The sequence below is a fragment of the Pristis pectinata genome, chromosome 3 (genome assembly GCF_009764475.1).
Source record: "Pristis pectinata isolate sPriPec2 chromosome 3, sPriPec2.1.pri, whole genome shotgun sequence".
NCBI lineage: Eukaryota > Metazoa > Chordata > Chondrichthyes > Rhinopristiformes > Pristidae > Pristis > Pristis pectinata.
The window spans coordinates 141,450,545-141,471,609 of record NC_067407.1 but is presented as its reverse complement, the minus strand read 5'-3'; the positions used below and the strand labels follow the sequence as shown (position 1 = coordinate 141,471,609).

Sequence of the window (21,065 nt, the reverse complement as noted above, 5' to 3'; positions counted from 1 at the left end):
GAAGGAAACCGAAGCACCCGGCGGAAACCCACGCAGACATGGGGAGAACGTACAAACTCCTCACAGACAGTGATGGGAATCGAACCCCAACTGCTGGCACTGTAATAGCGTCACGCCAACCGCTTTCTTGTAAAAATGGTGTACAATTTATGTTTGATTCATGTTTTTCTTGTGAATGTTGTTGATCTGATGCTCTGTGCCTGTGATGTTGCTGCACCTGTGCACACGTGGCCCTGTGCACACGCGGACCTGTGCAGCCAGCAATAAACTCAAACTTTTCTTTGAAAAGCGCAGTATCACAAAGTGATTCCTGGGAAAAGACTTTGGCTGAACCAGGGAGTTGAAGGGAATGGGAAGCATACAGGCACTCTGGACCAGTCCACTCACGTTCCTGACTCTTGGTGTCTACACCCCATCCCTGGCTCCATTGCGTTCCAGACCCGCAGTCTGGCCGCACATCCCGGCTGGCATTCTGCACTAATGAGCGAGCCGGATGCTGAACAATCTGATGTCGGATTATGGGTTTTACTCCTAAACAAGCCTCTGCGGATTACAAGAAGGGTCCCGCAGAGCGAGGTCCTCGGCCCCCTGTTCTTCACCATTTACAGAGGGTTTACACACCACGTCGATCCTTTCTGATCCCAACTCATTCACACGAGATCTCAACCCTTGCATGATCATTGTCCTCAAGGATTGTTTCCAAATCCACCTGCAACTAAGCAAATTACGACTTCAACAATAATCTCAAATCAGAACATAATGAAAATACCTCCACCTCACTCCCACCCTGACTTCTCTGTATTTAGCCTCCTACCACACCTCATCTTCTGACGAAGTTCGTTCCAGCCCCCAGGGCTCAACACTGAAGTTAACAATTTCAGATAACCAGCCATTCCAGTTTGCGCCGGAACTGTTGCGTCTGAATGATTTATTAACTGAAATCTGCAGAAAAATAGCTCCATTTGTTCAGTAAGTATATTAACATCATAACATTTCAACATTATGTTTCTAAATTAAAAAAGGCATTTAATTGTGGTTTTAATTGCACAGTTAATCTAGAATAGAACAGTATTACTTTTCACTGCTTTGCAAGAGCTTTGTCCTAATTATGCCTAATAATATTTCTACACAGGATTTCATCTTGATTAAAGTCCTCTCCCTGTTTCTGTCACCACCTCCATTTGTAAGACCCTCAGATCCTGAACTCTGCACCCTTACCCATGCTCGATACCTTCCATCCAATGTCGGTGATGATGTGATCCATCATCAACAGCTTGGTTACATTCCCTGCTCCTACACAACTACAGCAGTTTATTCTGGATAAGACATCGCAAGGAGCGAGGAACAAGGAGCCTGGATGTCACGTTGATACCTGAGCTGGGGTTGAGGAAGAGGGAGGGGAGGGGAGAGAGCGAGATGGAGGAGGAATCAGAAAGGGACGGATGGGAGGAGAGAGAGAATCAGGGGAAGATGGAAAGAGAGAAGGAGGAAGTGGGAGGGAGGAGGAGGGAGTTGAGAAGGGGGTTGGAGAGAGACGGATGTGGGCAGGAGAGGGGGGGATGTGGGTGGTAGACAAAGGTTAATCCTCCACCTCACTCCCACCCCGACCTCTCTGTATTTAGCCTCCGACCACACCTCATCTTCTGACGAAGCTCGTTCCAGCCCTCAGGGCTCAACACAGAAGTGAACAATTTCAGATAACCAGCCATTCCAGTTTATGTGGGAACTGTTCAGTCCTGATGAATGGTCATCGACCTGAACCGTTACTTTCTTTCAGTAACTGAAAATGTCAATGCCCAAAATGAAAGGTTAAACACAACAAAGAGAAAAACACGTTCTGAGGGGCCTTCGAATAACCCGTACAGCTTGTCGATCCACCTGGCCAATGACCATCGTCAAGACACATTGGTGAGCTTCAAGCTCCAGCCCCATTGGCAGGGCAGCTGGTTGATGCTAAGACTTGGGAGCGTCACCATCAGCTGCTGAGCCCCAAACGTCTCCCACTGCAGAGGCTCCGAGTATCCAACAAGGTTTACCTGGATAGAGGGGGGAAGTAAAACACACAGATGAACTCCAGGCTGGAGAAGCTGGACTGAGCCATGTTATCCACTGTCACTTAATGGTGCTTTTAAAAAAACGTAACTCAAACCTTTGTCTGCCCTGCTATGGCATGGGGAGCACCGAGGTACAGTTGTCCCATTTTTGGCCAGGCCAGAAATATTGCATAAACCACATGTTTCCCCGGTAACGATGTGTACCTGTCAACACACACACAAGAGGAAATACAATGGGTGCAGGGAATGACAGACCCAGTTGACACTGAGAGAAGAGGCATTTGGATAACGACATGGATCAGGATCCCATGGATTGGGAGATCAAATGTAAAGGGACAGTACACAGTTAATGACAGGACCCTTAACAGTGTTGATGTACAGAGAAATCCTGGGGTCCAAGTCCACAGCTCCCTGAAAGTGGCTGCACAGGTTGACAGGACGGTAAAGAAGGTATACGGCGTGCTTGCCTTTATTAGTGGACGCACTGAGTTCAAGAGTCAGGAAGTTATGTTGCAGCTTTAAACAACTATTTAGGCTGCATCTAGAGTATTGCATTCCGTTCTGGTCACCCCATTACAGGAAGGATGTGGAGGCTTTGGAGAGGGTGCAGAAGAGGTTTATCAGGATGCTGCCTGGATTAGAGGCCATGTGCTATGAGGAGAGGTTGGACAAACTTGGGTTGTTTTCTCTGGAGCGGCGGAGGCTGAGGGGAGACCCGATAGTGGTTTATAAGATTAAGAGAGGCATTGATAGGGTAGACAGCCGGTATCTTTTTCCCAGGGTTGAAATGTCTAACACTAGAGAGCATGTATTTGAGAGGGGTAAAGTTCAAAGGAGATGTGCGGGACAAGTGTTTGACACAGAGAGCGGTGGGTGCCTGGAATGTGCTGCCAGAGGTGGTGGTGGAAGCAGATACGATAGAGGCATCTAAGAGGCTCTTAGACAGGCACATGGATGTGCAGAGAATGGAGGGAAGTGGACGCCATGTAGGCAGAAGGGACTAGTTAGTTAGGCGTTTAATTACTAGTTAATTTGTTCAGCACAACATGGTGGGCCGAAGGGCCTGTCCCCCGTGGTACTCTTCTGTGTTCTAGGAAAGGTTTGGAGGGATGCAGGCCAAACGTGGACAAATGGGACTAGTTCAGGTGGGCACCTTGCTCAGCATAGACGTGTTGGGCCGAAGGGCCTGTTCCTGTGCTGTGTGACTCTGTGACAGTCAATGTCCAACCGCACACCTTCAGAATGGAAATAGTTGCCGGGGTAACGAGACCACAGATTATCTGCAAGGGGCAAGTGGGCAGTTCGGAGACAGGCGGCAAAGAGTTCTTCACAGGCAGGTCAATTCATCTCCCCAGCCCACCCGCAGTTACACACAGTAACGTCACAAGGTTCTTAGAGCAGGATAAAATGTCGCCACAACATTGTGGGCCGAAGGGCCTGTACTGTGCTGTAGTGTTCTGTGTTCTAAAGTTGGCAAACAGCACCAAGCCAAAGACTGCAGTACTAGCCAAGAGGTAACAGTTTGCTAGGGCACTGGACGAGTCTCACCTGTTCCTTCAACAGAGCCAAGGGAAGACAGGCAAGACCACAGGCTGACATCGCAACCTCAGGCAGCAGCCCTGACAGAGCAGTGCTCCCCCTGCACCCCAATGGGGAGTCAGCCCGGAGTTTGTGTCGAGCCTCCGAACCAACACTTGAACCCAAGTCCCCGTGACTCAGGGCTGAGAGACCACCCAGAGTCACAGCTGACATCAACACACAGGCCAGCATGCCGAGAAATTGGGCCCCAGTTGGGATGGAAGTCAATGGAACGAATTCCAGAGGCAGGGAACGAGGTTGCGATGCTCTGACGTGGAGTGTTGGGGCACAGCTGGAGTTGGGGGGGGGGGGGGTGACTCGAGACGCTGTCCTTGGGTGGTCCTACCACACGCCAGGCGTGACGGTGTCGTTCTGCTTCCTCCAGGGACTGGTGTCGTAGATGGCCTCCCCGTTAACGCGCATCCATTGTCCCATCTGCCTCAACCTCTCCTCAAAGATGGGAATGATCCGACCATCGTGAGTGGGACCGATGTTCATCAGGAGATTCCCCCCGCAGGACACCGTCTCAACCAGCGTCTGACAGAAAGATCAATTAGTATCAAAGTCACTCAAAATGATCAGCGGACGATTCCCAATTAGTTTTCAACGAGTGAAGTGGTTTTCACCTCACGAATACGATCTATCACCCAGGGCAAATGGGACTAGCTTAAGTGGGCATCTTGGTCAGCATGGACAAGTTGGGCTGAAGGGCCGGTTCCTGTGTGTAAAATTCTATGAATTGAAAAAGTTTCCCTCCTCACCAACCTAAAAATCTAATAAAAACCTTACATCAAAATATCAATCTTTAATTTCTCAGTAAGATTTGGGATTCACCGATTTGTGAAATTTCTGAAGAAAAAGATACTTCTCGATGTTTAAAACAAATCTATCACCATCACAAAACAAATAGAATACAGCTAAGATACGAAGTACCACTCCCTCGACACCGTCCTGTCACACACTCCCGGGGTCAGACACAGAGTGAAGCTCCCTCTACACCGTCCCATCACACACTTGAAGAGTCAGACACGGCGAAGATCCCTCCACACCGTCCCATCACACACTCCCGGGGTCAGAGACAGAGTGAAGCTCCCTCCACATTGTCCCATCACACACTCCCAGGGTCAGAAACAGGGTGAAACTCCCTCCACACCATCCCATCACACACTCCCAGGGTCAGAAACAGGCTGAAGCTCCCTCCACACCGTCCCATCACACACTCCCAGGGTCAGAGACAGACTGAAGCTCCCTCTACACTGTCCCATCACACACACCTGGGGCCAGACACAGGTTGAAGCTTCCTCTGCACCGTCCCATCTCATACTCCCAGGACAGAGATAGCACGTGTTAGATACGGAGTAAGGCTCCCTCTACACTGTTGTGTCACAGACAGCACAGGCAGACACAGAACAAAATCCATCTGCTCCATGTCAGGAGACAATTCTAAGCCATATAAAAACCCATCAGATTCACAAATGTTCCTCAGAGAAGGAAACCTGCTATTTTATTCAGAACTATAAGTGACTCCAGCCCCACTGGTGTGGTTGACTCAGCTGTTTCCTGAGTTTAGGGGCCATAGCTTTAGCCCATGAGGAGAGATTGAGTCGCCTGGGACTATACTCGCTGGAATTCAGAAGAATGAGAGGGGATCTTATAGAAAACATATCAAATTATGAAAGGGATAGATAAGATAGAGGCAGGAAGGTTGTTTCCACTGGTAGGTGAGACCAGAACTCGGGGAGATGGCCTCAAGATTCGGGGGAATAGATTTAGGATGGAGATGAGGAGGAACTGCTTTACCCAGGGAGTAGTGAATGTGGAATTCTCTGCCCAGGGAAGTAGTAGAGGCTACCTCATTAAATATATTTAAGACACAGTTGGATAGTTTTTTGCACAGTAGGGGAATTAAGGGTTATGGGGAAAAGGCAGGTAGGTGGAGCTGAGTCCATGGCCAGATTAGCCATGGTCTTACTGAATGGCAGAGCAGGCTCGATGGGCCAGATGGCCTCCTCCTGCTCCTAATGTTCTTACGTAATTAGGGATGAGCAATAACTGCTGGCATCTCCACAGCCTGTGACTGAATGAAACAGACACACCTTACCTTTACCAGCTGCTCTATTGTCAGGTAGTCCTGGAGCTGGGCCTCCCTCCTGTATCCCCATGACTTGGAGTCGATGGTCATGCAATTCTCCCACTTGTGGGCGAGGAGGTGCCCTGGATTGTACCTGTCGCTGCAGGTGTAGTAACCGCCGTGCTTGCAGATGGTACCTGCGCCCCACCGGTCGTTGGTTACAACCGTCTCTCGGACAGGACTGAAAGGACAGGAGCTGGTTCAGCAGCAGGCTGTCAAAGGACATTGGTCTTCTGCACACACCTGCCCCTCCCTGTAACCTCCAACCCAAGGGGACCAGGTGTCCCTCCAACAACCTGACAGCTTCACGCTGACAGTTACAGAGGCCAGAGTTCTAACCCCTGGGCATTTTGTAAGCTGAGCTCCCCCTGATCTTTGGATGGTCTCTTTAGTGTGAAACTCAGGTCAGCATTCGTCCCTCAGTCAATATTTCTACCAAGACTTTGTCTGTACGGTATCTAACTGCACATTCCTGCAGCAGTCTCCACCAAGAAATTGGCTGCAAGGTGCCCATGGAGATCCTGAAAGGCGTCACAGAAATGCAGGCCTCTGTGAGCCCAGCAACATCAGCTGCAGTGCTGCTGTCTGCATCGGAGGGAACGCAACAGATGTGGGCGTTGGACCCCGAGCAGAGCAGGGGTGGAGGGGGGTGAGTGTGTAAGGAGCAGGGGTGGAGGGGGTTGTGTGTAAGGCGAGGGTGTGAGTGCACTGAGCAATACGTCTTGAGATAAAATAGAAACTGCGGCCCAGCCAAAGGACCAACACGGTGGCGCAGCGGGTAGAGCCACTGCCTCACAGTGCCAGAGACCTGGGTTCAATCCTGACCTCGGGCGCTGTCTGTGTGGACTTTGCACGTTCTCCCTGTGACCGTGTGGGTTTCTCCCACATCCCAAAGACATGCAGGTTGGTGGGTTAATTGGCTGTGTTAAATGCCCCCACTGTGTAGGTGAGGGGTAGACTCTCAGGGGAGAATAAAATGGGATCAGTGTAGGATTGGTGTAAATGGGTGATCGATGGGCCGAAGGGCCTGTCTCCGTGCTGTATCTCTCTGTGACATGAAAACGTCATTCTAAAATCTTCAGGGAATCTTTAGAACAAGGGGTCAGATGGTGGGAAGGGGAAGTAGGGCAGTGGGATCAGGTTAAGGAAAACCAGAGATCTATAGGTGCTGGAAATCTGAACTACAGAAAATGCTGAAAACACTCAGCAGGTCAGGCATCATCTGGTCGAAGACCCGAGGTCAGGAGGTCAGGTTAGGCTGTGCCCTCACAATAACCAGCGGCCCAGATTCACCAAGCAATCTCAATTGCTTTTCACTGTTGTTTGAATCTCAAATAACAATGAGTCAGAGTAACAGGAAGGAGACAGAGAGCCTAGTGACATGGTGCCATGACAACAACCTTTCCCTCTGTGTCAGCAAAAGAGCCGGTCATTTACTTCAGGAAGGGGGGCAGTGCACACACTCCTGTCTACATAATGGCACTGAGGTCGAGAGGGTTGAGAGCCTCAAGTTCCTCGGAGTGAACATTGGAATAGGTTTATTATTGTCACTTATACTGAGGTACAGTGAAAAACTTGTCTTGCATACCGTTCATACAGATCAATCACACAGTGCATTGAGGTAGTACAAGGTAAAACAGTAACAGAATGCAGAGTAAAGTGTCACAGCCACGAAGAAAGTGCAGTGCAGGCAGACAATAAGGCGCAAGGCCATAACGAGGTAGACTGTGAGGTCAAGAGTCCATCTTACCGTACTGGGGAACCGTTCAATAGTCTTCACCAATAGCCTGTCCTGGTCCAACCACATAGACACCACGGCCAAGAAAGCTCACCAGCACCTCTACTTCCTCAGGAGGCTAAAGAAATTTGGTTTTCTTTCAACTTTCACCAACTTTTATCGATGCACCACACAAAGCATCCTATCTGGATGTATCACGGCTTGGTACGGCAACTGCTCTGCCCAGGACCGCAAGAAACTGCAGAGAGTTGTGGACACAGCCCAGCGCATCACGGAAACCAGCCTCCCTTCTGTGGACTCTGTCTACACCTCTCACTGCCTCGGTAAAGGAGCAGGCATAATCAAAGACCCCACCCGCCCCGGACATTCTCTCTTCTCCCCCCTCCCGTCGGGCAGAAGGTACAAAAGCCTGAAAGCACGTACCACCAGGCTCAAGGACAGCTTCTATCCCACTGTTATAAGGGTATTGATAAGATAAGTACGATAAGATGGACTCTTAACTTCACAATCTACTTCGTTGTGACCTTGCACCTTATTGTCTGCCTGCACTGCACTTTCTCTGTAACTGTGACACTTTATTCTGCATTCTGTTATTGTTTTCCCTTGTACTACCTCAATGCACTGATGTGATGAAATGATCTGTATGGATGGCATGCAGAACAAAGTTTTTCACTGTCCCTCGGTACTTGGGACAATAATAAACCAATTTACCAATGGTTAAAATCAAGGCAACCTCTTCCCTTCACGGGGCAGTACCTCTGATTGTACAGCCAGGACAGGAAGCCAGTGCTGTTCCAGTAGGTGTCGGGTGCTCCCCCATCCCCATCAGACCAGAGGATTTCTGGACGGTATTTGTTCACGATCTCGTACAGCTCCGGCAAGCTCTTGGTGGTGGGGAACTTGTTGGTCTGGAACACACTGGCAGCATCTTCCAGGAAGGCAGGATTGAACCATTCAAAGAGAGAGTGATAGAGGCCAAATCTCAGGCTGGTCCTGTTGCGAACAGCTTGTGCCAGCTCTCCAACAAGGTCACGATGTGGACCCACATCAACCGCGTTCCAGTTCCATGAGTACTTGGATCCCCAGAGTGTAAAACCTAGGGCACATGGAATCAAGGTCACTATAACTGCAATTGTTTAAAGCCATACTGAGTCAAGGTCAAAGTCCAGTTTACTGTCAGATGCACAAGTCCATGTGTGCACATCGGCAATGAAAAACTTACTTGCAGCAGCTTCACAGGCACAGAGCATCAGATAAGCAGCATTCACAAGAAAAACATAAATTAAATATAAATTATACACAGTTTTTACAAGAAAGAACAGAATTCGAATAAAAAAGTCAATTTTAGTGCAAAGTGATCAAAGTGGTCACAGTGTTGCTGTACTGAGGTGGTGATTAGGATTGTGCCGGTTGGTTCAAGAACTGAATGGTTGAAGGGAAGTAGCTGTTCCTGAACCTGGTGGTTCTGTTCCTCCTGCCTGATGGGAGCTGTGAGAAGATGGAACGGCCCGGATGGTGGGGATCTTTGATGATGGATGTTGCCTTCTTGCCTCCTGTAGATGCTACTGATGGTGGGGAGGGATGTGCCTGTGATGTATTGGGCTGAGTCCACTACTCTCTGCAGCCTCTTACATTCCTGTGCATTCGAATTGCCGTCCCAGACCATGATGCAGCCAGTCAGGACACTTTCAGCAGTACATCTGTGGAGGTTTGTTGGAGTGTTCGGTGACAAGCCGAACCTCCCTAACCTCCAAAGAAAGTAAAGACACAGGCCAAAGCATCAAAAACATGCAGGTTGGTAGGCTAATGGTGCCGCTGTAAATTGCCCCCTGTGTGTAGGCAAATGGTGGAATCTTGGTGGGGGGGAGAGGTGGAGTTGATGAGAATGTGGGGAAATTAAAATGAGGTTAGTGTACATCAGTGTGGACTATTTACAGCAGGCAATTAACCTACCAACTCACACCTTTGGGATGTGGGAGCAAACCGGGGCACTGGATGCGGTCACAGGGAGAACGTGCAAACTCCACACAGACAGCGCCAGGGGTCAGGATTGAACCCAGGTCTCTGGAGCTGTGAGGGAGCGGATCTACCATCTTCAACAGCTCTATAACTTTTTTGCACATCTCTGTGGCTCCTCAGTGAACTTGCCCCTTGCCATTTGTCGGTGGGGCACTCCAAATGCTCCCAATAGCTTTTTATTTCCCCTAAGTACTGAATGGACCCTTGAAGACTTCTTCCTGTCCGACCCTGTCAGGTGTGAGCTCTTGACTTGCCTGAAGTTGCAAGACAGACATTTGGCAAAGAAACGCACTCTTTAATGGGCAGCAGACCACTACGCCCACTCTGATGCATCATGGCTCGGTACGGCAACTGCTCTGCCTGAGACCGCAAGAAACTGCAGAGAGTTGTGGACACAGCCCAGCGCATCACACCAACCAGCCTCCCCTCCGCTGACTCCGTCTACACTTCCCGCTGCCTTGGAAAAACAGCCAACAGGTTTACCAGGATGCTGCCTGGATTAGAGGGCAGGTGCTATAAGGAGAGGTTGGACAAACTTGGGTTGTTTTCTCTGGAGCGTCGGAGGCTGAGGGGAGAAGTTCATGAGATTATGAGAGGCACAGATAGGGTAGAGAGTCAGAATCTTTTTCCCAGGATTTCAAATACCAGAGGGCGTGCATTTAAGGTGAGGGGGGAAAATTCAAAGGAGATGTGCAGGGCAAGGTTTTATCACACAGAGAGCAGTGGGTGCCTGGAATGTGCTGCCAGGGGTGGTGGTGAAGGCAGATATTAGAGAGACATTTAAGAGGCTCCTAGACAGACACATGAATGTGCAGGGAATGGAGGGATACGGACATTGTGCAGGCAGAAGGGATTAGGGTGTCATTATCTTAGTTAGTTTGGCACAACATTGTGGGCTGAAGGGCCTGTTCCTGTGCTGTACTGTTCTGTGTTCTATGTAACATACTCAAAGGCATCTCCCACCCTGGACATTCTCTCTTCTCCCCTCTCCCGCTGAGCAGAAGATACAAAAGCCTGAAAGCACGTACCGCTGGGCTCAAGGACAGATTTATCCCGCTGTTATCAGACTCTTGAACAGACCTCCTGTATGATAGAGATGATCTCTCAAGCTACCTCATCGTGGCCCTTGCACCTTATTGTCTGCCTGCACGGCACTTTCTCTGTAACTGTAACACTATATTCTGCATTCTGTTATTGTTTTCCCTTGTACTCCCTCAATGTACTGACGTTTGGAACGATCTGTTCCGGATGAAACGCAAACCAAGTTTTTCAGTGTATATTGGTACATGTGAAAATAGCAAGCATGGGAAACCGAGGCTATGCTTTGAGAATCTTGATACCTTCGTGGTGTTTGGAGGTCAGAACGACATACTTGGCTCCCGAGGAGCTCAGAAGATCAGCCCACTGTGCTGCATCGAAGAAGGTTGCTGAGAACATGGGAGCGAACTCTGGGTACGTAAATCCAGGAGGGTAGCTTCTCTCCATAAACTCCACATACTGCTTCAGTCTCTGCTTCTGCCAGTAGTACCTGTGGAAAAGGAGGATTTATGTAGGGACAACTTGCCCCAATTATCTCGGAGACTGAGCCTGGAACACCGAGCACAGGTCTTGACTCCCCGCCTAAGGAAGACAGACTTGCGATAAGGTTGACCAATGGATGTCTGGGGTGGAGGGGTTGCTGTAACAGGAGGTTAAACAGACTGGGTCTGTATTCTCCAAGAGTTTAGAAGAACAAAGAGTGATATTAATGGAACTTGAGCACTTGAACTGCCAAGGCATAGGGCAGGCACGGTAGTGTAGCAGTTAGCGTAACACTTTGCGTTCAATTCTGGCCACTGTCTGTAAGGAGTTTGTACGTTCTCCCCGTGTCTGTGTGGGTTTCCTCCGGGTGCTCCGGTTTCCTCCCACATTCCAAAGACGTACGGGTTAGGAAGTTGTGGGCGTGCTATGTTGGCGCCGGAAGCGTGGCGACACTTGCGGGCTGCCCCCAGAACACTCTACGCAAAAGATGCATTTCACTGTGCGTTTCGATGTACATGTGGCTAATAAAGATATCTCATCTTATGTTATCTATGGGTCAAGTGCTGGAGGATGGGATTAATATGGATGAGTGCCCACTAGTCAGTGTGGTCTCGGTGGGCCGAATGGCCTGTTTCCGTGCTGTATGAAACTCTCAATGTGTACGGGTAAATGCACAGGTCTGCCTGGAACCAAGAGTCACCGTCTCAAAGTCAAAGGTCAGTCATTGAGGACAGAGATAAGAAAAATCTTTTTAACTCAGAGGGTGGAGAATCTTCAGAATTCTCTACCCAAGAGGCCTGAGAAGACTCGGTCACTGAGCATATTCAAGAAAAAGATCGACAGGTCTTTAGATATCAATTAAAAGTTATGGGGTCAGCACAGGAGAGTGGTGCTGAGACTGAATGACTGAGCAGAGGCGAGAGGCTCCTGGCTTAGTTTTGATCCTATTTCTTAAGTTCTTGTTTTTAAACCCAATTAGAGTGCCTTTAATCAGAGTGATTTCACAGAGAAGGTCAAAGTCGAATTTATTGTCAGATGCACATCCATGTGTGCACAGGTGCAATGAAAAACTTACTTGCAGCAGCATCACGGGCACAGAGCATCGGACAAGCAGCATTCACAAGAAAAACATTAATTATACACAATTTGTACAAGAAAGAACACAATTAGAACAAAACAAAACATAGTCCATTTTAGCACAAAGTGATCAAAATGGTCATCGTGTTGCTAAACTGTAGTGTTTAGGGTTGTGTCGGTTGGTTCAAGATAAGATCTCTTTATTAGTCACATGTACATCGAAACACACAGTGAAATGCATCTTTTGTGTAGAGTGTGCTGGGGGCAGCCTGCAAATGTCGCCACGCTTCCAGCGCCAACATAGCATGCCCACAACTTCCTAACCCGTACATCTTTGGGAATGTGGGAGGAAACCGGAGCACCCAGAGGAAACCCACGCAGACACGGGGAGAATGTACAAATTCCTTAGACAGCGGCCGGAATTGAACCTGGGTCGCTGGCGCTGTAATAGTGTTATGCTAGCTGCTACACTACCGTGCCTGCCCAAGAACCGAATGGTTGAAGGGAAATAGCTGTTCTTGAACCTGGTGGTGAGGGACTTCAGGCTTCTGTACGTCCTGCCCGATGGGAGCTGTGAGAAGATGGCAAGGCCTGGATGGTGGGGATCTTTGATGATGGATGTTGCCTTCTTGAGACAGCCACTCCTGTAGGTACTTCCAATGGTGGGGAGGGATGTGCTGTGCCTGGTGACTTCTGATCACAATCTCTTGGTGGTTTCATTTTGACAAACCACTTCCCAATTCGGGCCCCAGGAGATCAGGGTCAGTTGAGGACCAAGTGCCAGGTGACCAATAATCATCAGGCACTGAATCACCAATAACCATCAGGCACACATGGATATTGGCCAATGACCACCTGCCTAGCCCGAGCAATGGCCAATGATCATCTGCCGGGCCTGGGCAAAGCCCAATGACAAGCTGAATATCCTGGACAACGGCCAATCACATTCAGTAAAGACTGTCAAATAGCCAATGAGAAACAGCCAAGCTCAGCTCACCACCGATGTTTGGCAGGCCTGAACCATAGCGAGCTTTTGTCAATGACTAGTAAAAAAATATTTCTAATAGTTACAGAGGTAAAAGAAATATACATTGAGATTTAGCATTTCTTTTTGCACTACTTCAGACTGCACTCCCATTTTTGCACCATTCTGTTGTTTTGTGCTTGTTGCTGTGTTTATTGTTGTCATAGAGTCATCAAGCAATACAGCACGGATACAGGCCCTTCGGCCCAACCAGTCCATGCCGACCACGGTGCCCACCCAGCTAGTCTCAATTTCCTGCGGTCGGCCCATATCCCTCCAAGCCCCGCCCCTTCATGTTCCAAGTGCTTCTTAAATGATGCTGTTGTACCTGCCTCACCCACTTCCTCTCCCTATAACTCAGGCCCTCTAGTCCTGGAAACATCTTCCTAAATCTTCTCTGCACTCTTTCCAATTTAACCATGTCTTTCCTATAACAACCAAAACTGTGCACAGTGCTCCAAGTGCGGCCTCACCAACGACTTATACAACTGCAACATAATGTCCCACTAATTGGTGCAGTGAAGGCTGTGACCGTGCATCCTCTACAACAGGACCCCAGGAGTTGCAGTCAGGTCCCTACATGATAACAGCTCAGACACTCTGTTCTTCCCAGTGCAAGTTCTGGTCCGTTCTTTAGATTCCGATTCAGATGAGTTTATTGTCATATACACCAGGGTGCAATGAAATTCCGTGCCCTGACTGATGAAGACCAGAATGCTAAATGCCTTTTTCACCAGCCTGTCTACCTGTGACACCTCTTTCAACGAACTATGCACTTGTACACCTGGGTCCCTCTGTTCCATTACACTCCGTAGTGCCCTACCATTCATCATGTAAGTCCTACTCCGGTCTGACTTTCCAAAGTGAATCACCTCACGCTTACCTGTATTGAAATCCATTTGCCACCCCTCGGCCCACTTCCCTAGCTGATCAAGATCCCCCTGTAATCTACGATAACCTACTTCACTATCAACAACACCTCTTAATGGCAGGCACGGTAGTGTAGCGGTTAGCATAACGCTATTACAGTGCCAACGACCTGGATTCAATTCCGGCCACTGTCTGTAGGGAGTTTGTACGTTCTCCCCGTGTCTGCATGGGATTCCTCCCACATTCCAAAGATGTACGGGTTAGGAAGTTGTGGACATGCTATGTTGGTGCTGGAAGCGTGGCGACACTTGCGGGCTACCCCTAGAACACTCTATGCAAAAAGATGCAATTCACTGTGTGTTTCAATGTACATGTGACTAATAAAGAAATATTAATATTAAATTAATTTCATGTCATCTGCAAACCGATCAAGCCTTGTGCATTCACATCCAAATCATTTATATAAGTAACGAATAACAGAGGTCCCAACACTCACCCCGGAGGCACACCACTAGTCACCGGCCTCCATTCCAAGAAACAACTTCGACCACCACCCTCTGCTTCCTACCTCCGAGCCAATTTTGAATCCAGCGAACTACCTCCCCCTGTATTCCATGGGACCCAACCTTCCAGATCAGCCTGCCATGCGGGACCTTGTCGAAAGCCTTGGTAAAGTCCAAATAGACAACATCCACTGCCCTACCCACATCTACCCTTCTGGTGACCTCTTCAAAAAACTTTATAAGGTTCATCAAGCACGACTTCCCACACACAAAGCCATGCTGACTCCTCCAAATCAGACTCTGTCTATCCGCTCATTGCTGTATTTATTCTTACCCTGTACACTGTTCACTCTGTGAGCTTCACGCGAGCAAGGAATTTCATTGCACCCTGGTGTATATGACAATAAACTCATCTGAATCTGAATCTAAAGAACGGACCAGAACTTGCACTGGGAAGAACAGAGTGTCTGAGCTGTTATCATGTAGGGACCTGACTGCAACTCCTGGGGTCCTGTTGTAGAGGATGCACGGTCACAGCCTTCACTGCACCAATTGGTATTGATATTGGTTTATTATTGTCACTTGTACTGAGGTACAGTGAAAAACTTGTCCAGTATACCGATCGTACAGGTCAATTCATTACACAGTGCAGTTACATTGGGTTAGTACAGAGTGCATTGAGGTAGGACAGGTAAAAGCAGTAACAGTACAGAGTAAAGTGTCACAGCTACAGAGAAAGTACAGTGCAATAAGGTGCAAGGTCACAATAAGGCAGATCGTGAGGTCAGGGTCCATCTCATCATATAAGGAAACTGTTCGATAGTCTTATCACAGTAGGATAGAAGCTGTCCTTGAGCCTGGTGGTACGTGCCCTCAGGCTCCTGTATCTTCTGCCTGATGGAAGAGGAGAGAAGAGAGAATGACTCGGGTGGGTGGGGTCTTTGATTATGCTGGCTGCTACACCAAGGCAGCGAGAGCTAAAGACAGAGTCCAAGGAGGGGAGGCTGGTGTCTGTGATGCGCTGGGCTGTGCCCACAACTCTCAACAATCACCACACAATCAGCGCATTGCACCAACTTCAAACTTTTAAAAACTAATCAGGCAACACAAAGAAACCTTGGAAATGTCCCAACTTGTTGCACAAGGTACAATTCAGGTTTTAAAAACCTGTCAATCATTGCTGATGAACCTCTCTTGAACAATTGAACAGCGTATGTGCAATCTCTCACATAGCAACACACATTGCACTCTGACACAAAAACACTTGGGATACTCAGCAGGCCAGGCAGCGTCTGTGGGGACTGAAGCAGAGATAGCATTTCAGGTCGACCACCCTTCAGGAGGATGATCAGCGTGCTGAATTTGACACTTTTAAACAGATCAGATGATTACAGATTACAGATGTGTGATGGGGAAGCTGACTGTGTGATCCACAGCTGTGATATCTGCACAGTACCTTTATCTGCACTAATAAAGATATCTTGTCTTGTCTTGCACACATTCCCTGGCTGTAACATGCAGTGGGACAACCTGGACACTGTAGAAAAACAAATCTCTTTTCACCTTATAACAACACAAAGAGATCATTTTAAGATTTCTTTATCAGCCACATGTACATCGAAACACACAGTGAAATGCATTTTTTGCGTAGAGTGTTCTGGGGGCAGCCCGCAAGTGTCGCCACGCTTCCAGCGCCAACATAGCATGCCCACAACTTCCTAACCCATAGATCTTTGGAATGTGGGAGGAAACCGGAGCACCCAGCGGAAACCCACGCAGACACGGGGAGAACGTACAAACTCCTTACAGACAGTGGCGGGAATTGAACCCAGGTCACTGGCGCTGTAATAGCGTTACGCTAACTGCTACACTACCGTGCATTCATGCTGGCTCCCAGCACAGTAATCCCACCAGTCCCTTTCTGCCACTCTGTAGCCCTGCAGTTTAGAATTAGAAAATCATAGAACTGTACAGCACACGGGCCCTTCAGCCCACCTGTCCATGCCGACCATGGGACCTACCTACATGAATCCCACTTGCCTGCATTAGGCCCGTATCCCTCTACTCCCTCATATCCAAGTACCTGTCCAAATGCCTTTTAAACATTCTCCCTCCTGCTAATCAACCTGCCTTTGGTGTTTTGCCAGCCACTTACACTAAGGATCTATTACAAATTTCCATAGATGTACAGTGGAGAGCATTCTGACTGGTTGCATCACTGCCTGGTATGGAGGCTCCAACGTACAGGATTGCAAAAGGCTGCAGAGGGTTGTAGACTCAGCCAGCTCCATCACAGGCACAACCCTCCCCACCATTGAGGACATCTTCAAGAGGCGGTGCCTCAAGAAGGCAACATCCATCACTAAGGACCCTCACCACCCGGGACATGCCCTCTTCTCATTACTACCATCGGGGAGGAGGTACAGGAGCCTGAAGACCCACACTCAACGATTCAGGAACAGCTTCTTCCCCTCCGCCATCAGATTTCTGAACAGTCCATGAAGCCATGAACTACATTGTTCCTTTTTCTTTTACACTATTTATTTATTTTTGTAATTTTTAATAATTTTTATGTCTTGCACTGTACTGCTGCTGCAAAACAACACATTTCATGTCACAGAATTATTACCAGTGATAGATAGAGTGGACAGCCAGAGCCTCTTTCCCAGGGCACCAATGCTCAATACAAGAGGGCATGGCTTTAAAGTAATGGGGGTAAGTTCAAGGGAGATATCAGAGGGAGGTTTTTCACCCAGAGAGTGTTTGGGGCATGGAATGTGCTGCCTGGGGTGGTGGAGGCAGGTACATTGGTCAAATTCAAGAGATTGTTAGATAAGCATATGGAGGAATTTAAAGTAGGGGGATATGTGGGAGGAAGGGGTTAGATAGTCTTAGGCGAGGTTTAAAGATCAGCACAACACTGGGGGCCGAAGGGCCTGTATTGTGCTGCGCTGTTCTATGTTCTAAACCTGATTCTGATTTGCAGTGGCCAATTAACCTGTCAGCACATGCGTAGGGCGCGGGAGGAAGCTGGAGCACCCGGGGGAACCCGAGTGTGGTCACGGAGGGAACCAGCAGACTCAGCACCTGAAGTCAGCTTCGAACCCTGGTCCCTGGTGCTGTCAGGCAGCAGCACCAACCACTGCACCCTCCTGACTTGTCAAATGTGCTCGATCTGATTGGCTGCTCTACCTGTCCTTCATCCTCCATCTCACCCAGTTCCACCCTGCTGGTCCCTGTCTCACCCCGCCCCCTCTCACCTGGTATCCCCCCCACCCTACCCTGTCAGCCCTGATGCAGCGTCTCAATCTGAAACCTTGACCATCCCGCTGCCCCCACAGACGATGCTCGACCTGCTGAGTTCCTCCAGCAGCTTGTTTCACTCTGTTTTCAAAAAAGAAACTGTAAAAGAAACTACTGTGTGCAGTTTTGAGCCCCTTCTCTTAAGACGGATGTGCTGATGTTGGAGAGGATTCAGAAAAGATTTATGAGGATGATTCCTGGAATGTAAGGGCTTACATACGATGAGCGTTTGTTGGCTCTTGGACTGTACTCAGTGGAGTACAGAAAAATGAGAGGGGACCTCATAGAAACATTTCGAATGTTGAAAGGACTGGACAGAGTAGATGTGGCCAAGCTGTTTCCCTTGGTGGGTGAGTCCAGGACTAGAGGGCACAGTCTTAGAATTAGAGGGTACCGGTTTATAACAGAAATGAGGAGAAATTTCTTTAGCCAGAGGGTCGTGGATTTATGGAATTCATTGCCACGTACAGGTGTGGAGGCCCGATCATTGGGGGTGTTTAAGGAGGAGATAGATAGATATCTAATTAGTCAAGGTATCAACGGATATGGGGATAAGGCCAGGAATCGGGGCTAGATAGGAATAGTTTTAGTTTAGCTCATGGAGCAGACTCGATGGGCCGAATGGCCTACTTTCGCTCCTTTGTGAACTTGTGAGAAATCATCTGCCTCCAGTTTAAGTCCCCATTCCCCCCAGTGATCCTGATCCTGATCCTGCCTCCCACAGTCGAGCAGTCCGGAGCTTCATCGCCTCCGCAAGGATCACGCTGCCCACTGGTGCATTCTATTCTGTGCAGAAGCCAAGCTTTGTGTCTCTGGCCTGCAGACTGAAAGTAAACAAGGAACCAGCCGCAGAGCATGACCTTGGCACCGAGGTCCGAGAACAAAGCAGGGAGCTTCTCTCTCTGCAACCCGACCGTGGGAGGCGGCTCGCTGGTTACTCACCAGAACCACTCGCTGCCGAAGCTGGGCACCGAGAAGACTCCCCAGTGGATGAAGACGCCAAACTTGGCTCGGTCGAACCAGGGCGGCAGCGGCCGGGAGTCGATGGTGTCCCAGGACGGGGCCGGCGTTGATTGACAGCCGGGGCTGATTGACAGCAGAGCCCAGATCAGCGCCGGGCCGGAGCAGCGGAGCACCCGCCGGGGCTGCACCATCGCTCTCCCCCTCAGCAACCTGCGGCGGAGCCCGTAACTCACACCGGGAGGGGTGGGGAAGTGAGCAGACTGGGTGTGCAATGCTGGGTCCTGCAGTCCACCTTGTTAACCATAGTGCTGGAATCATACAGCACAGAAACAAGCCCTTGATCTTAAGGCTTTTCATGATGCACCCCATCATGAGTTTGTGCGGGGTTTAATTTATGTTTTTCTTGTGAATGCTGCTTATCTGATGCTCTGTGCCCGTGATGCTGCTGCAAGTAAGTTTTTCTTTGCACCTGTGCACACATGGACGTGCAGATAACAATAAACTGGACTTTGTGTATCCCAGAGAAGTGGAGACTGTATTGCAAATAATCACTAATACAACAGGCAACATAGCTGCCCAACTAGATTGTGCTGTTGAACTGTTTTACGTAGTAATTTTTTTTTTAATTTAAAAATACACGGTAGTGTAGTGATTAGCATAACACTATTACAGCATCAGAGACCCGGGTTCAATTCCTGCCGCTGTCTGTAAGGAGTTTGTATGTTCTCCCCGTGTCTGCGTGGGGTTCCTCCGGGTGCTCCGGTTTCCTCCCGCGTTCCAAAGACGTACAGGTTAGGAAGTTGTGGGCATGCTATGTTGGTGCCAGAAGCGTGGCAACACTTGCGGGCTGCCCCCAGAACACTCTACGCAAAAGATGTATTTCACTGTGTTTCGATGTACATGTGACTAATAAAGAAATCTTATCTTATAGCTGTATTCTTTGAAGTTTAGAAGAATGTTTGGCACAGATATCGTGGGCCAAAGGGTCTGTTATTGTCCTGGTCCATGTTCTATTTTCTAATGATTAACAATTAAGATCCTTAAGAGGCAGGACAGGGTCAAGATGTTTCCACCAGCGGGAGAGTCTCGTTGAACAGTGGGGCAGGCTTGAGGGGCCGAGTGGCCTACTCCTACTCCTATTTGGTTGAACCAGGTCCTGTTTGGTAACATCACAATGTGTAACAGGCATTTGGACAGGTACATAGACAGAAAAGGTTGAAGAGGACATGGGCCAAACATAGGCAAATGGGACTAGCTCAGATAGACATCTAGGTCGGCATGGGGGAGTTGAGCCGAAGGGTCGGTTTCTGTGCTGCATTATCCTGTGACTCCATTTTCTTATTTTCTTTTATGTCCTAGTACCAAGACTGGAAATTGGCAACTGCAGCCTGTTAATTTTGTAACATCTGGTATTTAATGTTTCCCTCGGAGGTCATGAGTCGTTGGAATTCTCTTCCCCAAAGGTGTTGGAAGTGGATCGTTGAATGTTTTTAAGGTGGTGGCAGATAGGTTCTGAATCAGGGAGGTGACAGGGGCTGGGCGGGGATGGGGAGCTGAGGTTACAGTTGGATCAGTTGTGATCTCGTTGAATGGTGGAGCAGAAACTGAAGGGGCCAAGTGACCTCCTCCTAGTCCTATTGTTCAGCCTCCTCCAGACTATCGCCTTTACCCCTCTACCTCTCATTTTGGTAAGTCAAATATGATGGCAGAATATAGTATTAGTGGTAGGACTCTTGGCAGCGTGGAGGATCAGAGGGATCTTGGGGTCCGAGTCCATAGGACGCTCAAAGCGGCTGCACAGGTTGACTCTGTGGTTAAGAAGGCATATGGTGTATTGTCCTTCATGAATCAGGGAATTGAATTTAGGAGCCGAGAGGTATTGTTTCAGTTATCTAGGTCCCTGGTCAGTCCCCACTTGGAGTACTGTGCTCAGTTCTGGTCGCCTCACTACAGGAAGGATGTGGAATCCATAGAAAGGGTGCAGAGGAGATTTACAAGGATGCTGCCTGGAATGCGGAGCATGCCTTATGAAAGCAGGTTGAGGGAACTCGGCCTTTTCTCCTTGGAGCGACGATGAGGGGGGACCTGATAGAGGTGTATAAGATGATGAGAGATATTGATAGGGTAGATAGTCAGAGGTTTTTCCCCAGGGCTGAATGGTGGCCACAAGAGGACATAGGTTTAAGGTGCTGGGAAGTAGGTATAGAAGAGATGTCAGGGGTAAGTTTTTTACTCAGAGAGTGGTGAGTGTGTGGAATGGGCTGCCGGCAACGGTGGTGGAGGT

The 21,065-nt window shown here is 48.9% G+C and overlaps 1 protein-coding gene across 1 annotated transcript; it reads right to left on the bottom strand.

Moving 5' to 3' along the window:
- Positions 1-890: 890 nt before the first annotated feature.
- On the bottom strand, positions 891-19,632 carry fuca2 (alpha-L-fucosidase 2). The gene is made up of 7 exons (XM_052012705.1): positions 18,761-19,632; positions 10,861-11,048; positions 8,258-8,597; positions 5,734-5,944; positions 3,979-4,169; positions 2,150-2,258; positions 891-2,036 (listed from the first exon to the last, which is right to left on the bottom strand). Exons 1-7 carry the CDS (start codon positions 18,970-18,972, stop codon positions 1,896-1,898), a joined length of 1,392 nt encoding a protein of 463 aa, XP_051868665.1. The 5' UTR covers positions 18,973-19,632; the 3' UTR covers positions 891-1,895.
- Between the last annotated feature and the right edge of the window lie 1,433 nt (positions 19,633-21,065).

Excerpts from the sequence above, each read along its gene's own strand:
- fuca2 (XM_052012705.1), bottom strand. The coding sequence starts at position 18,972 with ATGGTGCAGCCCCGGCGGGTGCTCCGCTGCTCCGGCCCGGCGCTGATC. Across the intron at positions 5,945-8,257 it reads TCCTGGCTGTACAATCAGAG|TCCTGTCCGAGAGACGGTTG; the intron begins GTACTGCCCCGT and ends CTGTCCTTTCAG. Across the intron at positions 2,037-2,149 it reads CCATAGCAGGGCAGACAAAG|GTAAACCTTGTTGGATACTC; the intron begins GTTTGAGTTACG and ends CCCTCTATCCAG.